Here is a 9252-nt window from a genome sequence, read left to right on the forward strand (position 1 = left end):
TTTGCATTTCTCGACACCAAGATGACCTTCATGGATCCCGTGTAGTATGTCCTGTCTCATCTTTTCTGGAATAACAATGATGTGGTAGAACTGTGGACAGGATCCCACAGGCCATCCATTTTTCATGTTCTCAATGACTCACTGCAGCTCCGTATCTTTTGAAGTTTCATGAGCTATTTGTCTGGACTTTTCATCTGACACAGGAAGTGCAGAAGACACCATGTTCACGTGATCTTGAACGTCCTCTGCAAATCTGCAATTATCAGGTGGAGATCAGCTCAAAGTCATATCTCTGCTTTTTCATCATCAAACGCTGAATCCTTGGCGACATCTCGCTCAGATTCTTTTTGACCATGGCGACTAGCGGGCGATGGTCTGTTTCCACCGTGAAAGATGGTAGGTCATAAATGTAGCTGTGGAACCGCTCCAGGCCAAACACAAGTCCCAGGCATTCTTTTTCTATTTGAGCGTATCTACACTCAGTCTCTGTCATGGATCTGGATGCATAGGCTACTGGTTTCCAGTGCTCACCTTCAGCTCGTAAAAGTACTGCACCAATCCCGTTCTTTGAGGCGTCTGTCGACACTTTGATCCTCTTCGCCGGGTCGTAGAATGCCAATACAGGTGCAGTTGTCAGGGTTTCTCTGAGCTTTTGCCGTTCATGCTGAGAGATTATGATAGCATGATTTGTGTATTACTCAGGGGAACCACTAGTATTGTGTTTTCTTATATTGATCTCTGATGTATTTTATAGGTAGAAGTTTATATGTTGCTTTATCATTTATTAAACTCGACCTGATTTGTGTGTTTTTTGGAGAGGTGCAGAAACAGGGGGTCTCTGCATGATCAGATAAGGACACTTACTTAGCACCAATGGGTGAGGGGTGGTTTGGAATGTGGTACAAAACATCTCTTCTCATCTCATGGCTACGTATAATTTTAATCCAGTTATGAAAATTAATATTTCCGGGAATATTAATTTATGACTTGAAACTAGGAGCACCACCTAAAGATTTGCTTGTCCGCCCAAAGCTTTAGGTCCTTGAGTAAAGCCTGAGAATTACACAAATTTCATTAGTTGTTACTGGTTCCATTATTCTGAAATCGTAAACTCTAGTCAATCAGTCAATCTCAAATCTGAGGGTGAGTTCTATACAGGGACTCTAGATTCTTAATAACACACACACACAACATCACTGTGCTCAAGGTGAATTGATTAACTAACTAAAGAGAGTACAATAGTGGTATTATTACAGGGACAACAGTCAATATGACACCCAGGAGGTAATGAACAGGGTGGCCTACGTAAGGCTCGATTGGATTTCAGTTTATATTGTAGAGGGAGAGAATTCTACGAGTATGAGGGAACGAATGACCGAAATTAGGTTGCAGATTTAGTTTGACTAATCTAAGGGTTTATTAACTGTGGATGGAGCCACTAGAGAACACCAACGAGTCACAGAGGGTGGTTTGTTTTGCCCTACCGTTGCCGCAGGTCCCGTAGCGAGGCTCGACTGCCGGTTGGCTCGTGGAGTCGGTTCTGGCCCGACCCCAGTGGCTTTTTCGAGTTGAGTTCGAAACCGGTGGATTTGTTCCGGAGTCCTTTGTGGGAAGCGCTTGCAGCAACGGGCCGTCAGCCAAGGCTTTTACTCTGATCTCAGTTCGTTTGGTGTCGCTATAGCGGAGCCCACTCAGGGTTCTGTCGTCAGAGCCGTGGTTTCATTTATTCAAGGCCATAAATGAAGGCTTCTGAGTTTCTGGTCCAACGTTGTTCAACAATGATCGGATGAGGTTGCAACAACAAAATCAAATAAACACACATTCGCCGTAGGTTCGCGAGGCCTCGGGAATATCGGCTGTTTAATGTTGCTGAGATTAAACAGGCAGCTCCAAACAAAAAATCAAAAATCAAAACTCCCGCTAAGAAAATTGGGATTCAGGGTCGTAGCTTTCTCAGCTCGTCTGAAGAAAATTTAAGTACGAAACGGAAAAAATCGGAATTTCAAAAAGTAAAGGAAGTTAAGAGAGCGTATAGGTTTAGTTTCAAGAGAGTTTTTTAGAGAAGAGGTGAGCCAGAAGACAACAAGGCCCTTTTATTTGACTTCATTAGGTAGTGGTGACGTCAATTTGGGAGTGGGTCTCAGGGGAAGTCACCCCAAAGGTGTTAACTTTCTTTTGGGATACGTTGCGCGTATTTCCCTTTAATCTCACTTGCCTGGCAGATCTTGACGGCCCCTTCCAGCGTCAGCTCCGTTTCCCGCAGTAGCCTTTCCTCCACACCAAACACGACCTGGTCTCGGAGCATGGAGTCCTTCAGTGTAGCAAAGTTGCATGACTGTGCTTTGAGCTTCAAGTCGCTCAGAAAGCTATCAAAGGGTTCACGCTGCTGCTGCACCCGGGAACGAAAAACATATCTCTCGTATGTCTCGTTCTTTTTTGGAGAGCAGTGGGCATCAAACTTTTCGAGCACTTTATCAAGTTTGTCTTTGTCATCTTCCCTGTCGTATACGAAGGTATTACACACTTCTATGGCTTGAGGTCCTGCTATTGTTAGCAGTAACGCTACCTTCCTTGCATCAGACTTCGTCTCTAGACCCATGATTTACAGCTGAAATTGCTGCTTGAAGGTGCGCCAGTTGCTGTCGACATTCCCCGTTAGTTTCAAAGTCTCCGGTGGCTTTAACGAATCCATGCCGCTGTTCACAGTGCACCTCGTTCTGGTTTTACTCCTGGTACCATGTTTTGTTCATTATTCTTCATGAAAATAAACTGTGACCACTCTTGTGCAAACTCTATGGGTTTCTTTATTCCTCGTGCTAGCCAGTCAACAACAACTTCCTCTGCTGCCTCCCTGTACCTAAAACATCAATCCCTTGTTCCCACAAACCACTACTGACGCCGTTTGGTACAATGTGGAATTACACCTAATCATCACACCTGGGTCATCCAGGGCGTCGGCATGTCCCCCTTCATCATCGTCACTGATCAGGAGGGAGGCCGCTTTCTGCAGATTGGTTGTGAAGGCGGTGGAGCTCTGGTGACCTCTTTCCTCCGGTGCACAAGCATCGCATCAAAGTTTGTTTTTTTACTCACCAACAACTTCAGCTTCACCAAAAGGAACGTCAGTGTCACTGAGTTCAATTTCTTTTTGTAGCTTCTCTGTCAGACGAGCAGACGAGGAACGGGAAAAAGCCTCGGCAGTCCCGATGCACTCGGAGACGTCACGCTGGGAGCCCCATGACCGAAGCCGCCGCGCCGACTCAGCGACCACCGGGCCCGAGCCACGGGGAGAGCGCATCCGGCCGTCTTCGGAGAAAAGAGCCGCACGGGACCTCAGCGCCCTCAGGGGCAGGGCCTCGCAATGGCCGCAAGCGGCCCCCTCGAGAGCTGCCTGGGCGTGCGGCATCCCCAGACAAGACGCACACAGGGCACGAGTGTCCCCAGCCGTGATGTTGACGCGGGCATGGGAAACACACTGCCTGAACTGCTCACCAGCCATCTCCTCTGCCAGACTTCCTTCCAGGTAAGAAATTTCCTCTCGTGGTTGCCGAAGAGAATAAAGCTAATGTGTCCGGTGTGCCGGCGTGCTTATATACGCCTCCAGTTACGCCGTCACACGCTACCGTTCTAGCAACGCCAATAGGATCGGAGTAGTTTCACTCATGGTTTCAGCCCTGCCACGCCCAGAGGCGTTCCCATAGTGTCGTCACCGACGCAGTTCGAGTTCCCTCGAAGGGGAACGAGGTAGTGCAAAGTCAACTTTATATCAAAAAACATTCAGTGCAAAAAAATTATCTAAAAACAATACAAATGTTTTTAATATTAAGATGTCTGTGAAGTTAAATAAAAATATTATGAACATAAAATAAATCTAAGTTAATATAAGGGTAAAACGAAATAGAGCTAAAGTTTTATCCTGCACTATTTCCACAGAATAAATACTCGGTACACAGCAAGCTGGCAAAAATTACAGCCAACACTTCAGAGCAAAACACGAGTGCTTCTTACTCAAACCCACACCAAAGTGTATCTTAATATCTTAATAACACAAACGTGAACAGATTAACTGGAGGGGGGTCACAGTGTCTGACTCAGTTGTGTTTCTCCATTCTGCCTCTCTGTCTTCATTCCCATCACCTGACCTCCCCGCCCACCTGCTCACCTGTTCCTCATTTCCCTCACAAAGCTCAGTGTATAGTTTTTTGTCGAATCTCCTCCTTAGGTACGCTGTAGCCTATGCATAGCCACGTGTGGAGAATATTTCTTAAGGGGCTTTGTTGATGTGACAGGGAAAAGTAAGACAGCTCTAGCTTAGAGTAATTTAGCTGACCCCATAAGTGTTTTCTGACATTCTAGCTTTAGGTGTTTCTCACATGTACTTAGACTGATTAGTTAGAGACAGTAGCTCAGGCGTCAGGCTGGCAGATATCAGTGTTCTCTGGGAATCTTACAAGAATATTTACAAGAACTCACTGGCTCCACAGATCAGAGAACCACTCATGGATAGTGAGAGATTCCAATATGACGAAGCATTGGAGTCTAAACATCAGATAGATCAGTTGTAGGTGAAAGAAGACCTAATAGAGAAACCTACAGGCACTGGGGGGAAGAAAGAAACATAAAAGGGACCACCAGATGTTCTCCTTCAGATTCGGTGTTGGCATTTGATGCTAACACCGGCTAACAAAGGCTTTACAATCTGTACAGCATACAGCACCGTCTATCCTTAAAGTCTTGATACAGATCAGAAATAATCTCTGTAAACAGATTTCTGCATATGAATGTGTTGTGGTTTCTGTTTGTAGTCCGAATAGTATTGACCAATCAAATCTGAGCTGGTTTTGGTTGCATGCAGGTCAACAGTCCGTGTGGAGAGCAAATAAGGCAGAAACCATCGGCTATCATCTGATGAATATTTAACTTCAGATTAGCTTTTATATCAGATGACAGCTGATGGGCTCTCAGATTGCTTATTGGACTGTAAACAATGACAAGAGCACAGAAGAGGAAGTCTGGGCCTGGACATCTGCATCTTCTTCTGAAGAGTCAGAATCAAGTGAATTAATGAAGTGAATCCTCTGGGGACCAAGAATGTCTGAACAACAATGTCAATCCATCCATCCTTTGGTCCAGGTCCAGTCCATCTGGACCAGCAGACATCAGCATGCACAGAGCAACACTGCCAGTGTGTCTAAAAAGACAATAAAAGAAGAGACAGTCATGTTGATATGAACATTAGAGAAACACATCATGCAGCTGAAATATGATCCTGGTTCATCATCTGGATTTGTTCACCTCAGCTGACACATTCAGCAGCTGACAGGTTTTTGTATTACTCTGTTTCACTGTGGCTACTTGATCTTTGGCTCTGGAACTAAACTGTATGTAACAGGTAAGAATAAACATTTATTTTCCTTCAGTTGTTTTATTAAACAAGTTAAAATGTGTTTTTAATGAGTTTCTGCTGTTTCAGGCTTCAAATATTAGTTTGTTCATAATTAGTAGAGTTCTTGCAGCCGTGCAGCTATTGTTACATAAAAAGGTTCATAATTGCTGAAAAGATGTTTAAATCTCACTGCACAACTGAAGTTATTATTTATTTCTGCACCAGCAAAACTGATTCATATGGAAAAAGTAAGATATTGACAAAGTTGTAAATACAGTATTTGATCCTCTCAGTGAGTCAGCGCAGTCTATTGTTTTTGAAAAGACATTTTACTATAAATATGTTGTACAGGATAATTTATTCATTTTAAATGATAAAATTTACATTTATGTATTTATATATGTGAAATAGAGTGATACAAAGTCGCTCACACAAATATATTTGCATTTTATACTTTTAATATAAATACAAATAGTTTGTGATGCTTTATAATTTAAATTATAAAACATGTTTTCAAAAGTATATGGTAGTAAAAATGATGTATCAGGTTCTTTATAATTTTAACATCACATTATTACATTATATTAAAAAGTAATCAGTCAATAGTGAATCTTATTTAATATTATAAAGCTGTCTTTATTCACATTTAACATATTAAACAAAGACATTATTGATGTATTGATTAGTTGTTGAGTGGTTCAAGTTCAGAAATTATAAATAATGTACGTGACTTGACTTGAAATTATTTTATGTGAAGTAAATATGTAATTTGGTGTAATATGTATTTTTACCCTAACATGTAAACAGTAGTTTTGATTCTTATGTAATGTTTGATATTATGTTATATTAAAATGTACTTAGATTACAGTATTGTTGTTTCATCAGACTTTCGATCATGTATCTGAACATATATGTAAATTGTGTTTTATATAGAATTTTTTTAATTTTAAAACTTTATGAAATTACTGATGCAACAATTAGATTTTTTTGCCATTAAAATAAAGTATATGATATATATGTCTAAGTAAATGTAAAACTATAACTAATTTAATGTGAACGTAAAAAATACCTTTATTAAAATATGTTTATTAACCCTAATATATAAAACATTAAGTTTTTAAAGGGATATTTCATAATTATATTATAAGAATCCAGCATATGTAGAACTGCTAAATAAGTAAAATTCTTTTCTTTCCTCATATAACATATTAATATTATTATTATTATACATGACGTGTGTGATATGAAGGTGAATCCAGTCCATGTAGTGAACTGTGTGCTGTATTGATGAGGAGCTCAGTGATCAGAGTCCATGTAGTTTCCAGGATCAGACTGAATGCAGTGCTGGAAGCTGCTGTTGACTGTGTGAATGTGTGTCTGTGCTGCTTGTTGCTGCTGTCAAACTTCAGATAAGCCGGTAGTGAAGCCCGTGGTGAGCGTGTACCCAGCAGCATCCAGAGCCCACCATGAGGGGAAGAGCTCCCTGCTGTGTGTGGCCTCAAACATGTTTCCTCCTGTGGTCCGCTTCTCCTGGAAAAGACGAAAGGTGAACGAGTCTCTGGAGGAGCAGGCACCTGCTGAGGAGGTGCAGCTGGAGCTCAGAGATTCGGGACGCACCGCCGCCATCAGAGTGATTGATCGGGACGCTCTCTACACGTATAAATACCGCTGCTACGTCCAGCACGAGGGGGGGGTAGTGAAGGCCCAAACAGAACAAGGTAATGAAGGCTTGGTGACTGTGTTCAGCAGAGATTCAGCTTCATGTGGAGACGCTGTCAAAGAGAGCAGAGGAGCAGAGGACTGACATTTCTTTCTGACTGCTTTTCTGTTTCAGAGGTTCCGGTGGCCTCCTGTCCTCCAGAGAGAGAGCCAGCAGACCTGGCAGCTCTGCAGCAAGCTGACTGTAAGATCACCTGCTGCCTCTCTGCATAGACAGCTCCAATGTTCTGCTGCAGTTAGGGCTGCATGTAAAAATCAACTAGTCCGACTTCAAACTCATAATAACCTGTTTCTTTTTAAATATGGACTTTCTGTTTGATCCTTAAGGGGCTTTAATCGTTTAATTGTAGTTAGTTGTGAATTACAAAGTTAATTGAAGCTCTCAACTTTAAAGAAGAAAATCAGATTCTGTTTAGGGCCCTTAAAAAGTATGGTCGGGCCCTGAATCGTATTTAATAAGAACCTTTGAGCTTTCATTCATTTGAAGCCGACCCGTCTTCATGTCGTCCCACCTGGAAGGTCCCAAGTATACTAATGATATTCTGATGTCTCTGTCTGTCTGTCAGTGTCCTTCCAGTCTCAGTGCAGGGTGAAGCTGCTCTGGCTGCTGTACACAGTGCTGATAGTGAAGAGTCTGGTGTACTGCTGTGGACTCCCTCTGCTGTGAATCCTCAGAAACAAGGGACCGTCCACCGGCTGCACACATGCTGACTGACTGCTTTCTGCTCGCCTTTTCTCACCATCAGATCTCATCAATTTAACTCATTGGTCACTTTCTGCAGAAATTACAAATGTAAGTTATGATGTGCACAGGTTAGATGTAGTAATCCTAAAAATATATACACATACATATTTGCTGAGTGTAAGTTCTGTGTATTTGTTATTTTGATGATCTAGATTATTTCCATTTGTGACTTATATAAAAATAGAAAATGAAGCTGAATCATTAGCTGTCTGCTAGATTTTTTTGTTTTCAGTATTTTTCTGTTCTTGTGTCTCTTTTTAATACATTATGCAGAGTGTGGCAGGTTTGGCAAATTATTTCAGTCTTTCTCAATAAAAAGAAAAATCCCAGCGTCTGTGTTTTGTAAACATCATTGTTTGTACTGTTTTCAGTTTGCCTTCATGGCAAATAATCAGAACCGAAACAGCCTATATGTTGACAGCTACAAGTCATTTGACTCTGGTTGTAACTAGCTCTCATCAGTCGGGCTGAAGTCTGAATATCGGCAACATGATGGCTGTTTTTATTTCTTCTAAACCAATAAAATGCTGCTTAACTTTTTATTTTGCCTGCTGCCGTTTTGAAACATTGTTTAGTTATTATTCCCATGTGAACACTCTGCTGTCTGACTGCCTGTTAGAATCAGTGTGAGGTCATAAAGTGGGATCAGAGCAGACTGCAGGTGGTTGAACATATCTCCTTTTATTTCAGCTTCTCAGCTCTGAGTTCAGGATTTGAGCTGTTTCTCTCACAGATTAATAACAGATCAAAACTGAGACAGTGAGCACTGAGCGCTGAAATCAAACTGAACTTCCTAGAATGATTTGACGTTTGTAACTGTCATTGTGTTATTAATGTGAAAAAGTGCAGCTAGCGGTGAGGAGGCTGCAGAGCAGAAACCCACACTGCTGCAGGAAAGGAAGTGCTGATTGGCTGTCAACAGTTTTTTATGAGTCTTAATAACCACTGAGAACAGATTCATATCTGCTGCTGTACACACTCATCAACTCCTCTCCCTCTCTGTAGCTGTTTGTCTTTTCTCTTGTTGTCTGGAAGCCTTTTTTCCACTGAGCCCTCCACCCACACAGAGTTGAACTGAGCCCAGAGACCAACAATGACGACCCACCTGGAGGTCACGTCCATGGACTTTATTTATGGGGACTTTAGCCATCAAAGGTGAACTTTACAGTTTACACTTGGTGTTGATGAGAGCCAACAAGTCCTCATACAAACATGACTAAAGGCTTCTTTGTCAGAGCCGGAAACAGAAACACATTTCATCACAATCCATCCAATCGTTGTTGAGGTATTTCAGGAAGGGCTTGGTAACAGGAGCTGAAGCAGCAGCGGCAGTAAAAGGCCTCATAAGTGAAGCAGTGTGTTGTTGTAGCCACTAGAGAGCAGCAGTACTCCCAAATACACA

At 42.0% G+C, this 9252-nt stretch overlaps 1 gene segment (V, D, J or C); it reads left to right on the forward strand.

Moving 5' to 3' along the window:
- Positions 1–6514: 6514 nt before the first annotated feature.
- LOC119902720 lies at positions 6515–8390 on the forward strand. The segment is given in 3 exon segments: positions 6515–7104; positions 7221–7289; positions 7672–8390. Coding segments are annotated over 3 exon segments (519 nt in total).
- Positions 8391–9252: the final 862 nt, after the last annotated feature.

This window comes from Micropterus salmoides, unplaced genomic scaffold (assembly GCF_014851395.1).
Source record: "Micropterus salmoides isolate LMB-PRFRI ecotype aquatic unplaced genomic scaffold, ASM1485139v1 Ms_hic_scaffold_14, whole genome shotgun sequence".
In the NCBI taxonomy this organism is placed as follows: Eukaryota; Metazoa; Chordata; class Actinopteri; order Centrarchiformes; family Centrarchidae; genus Micropterus; species Micropterus salmoides.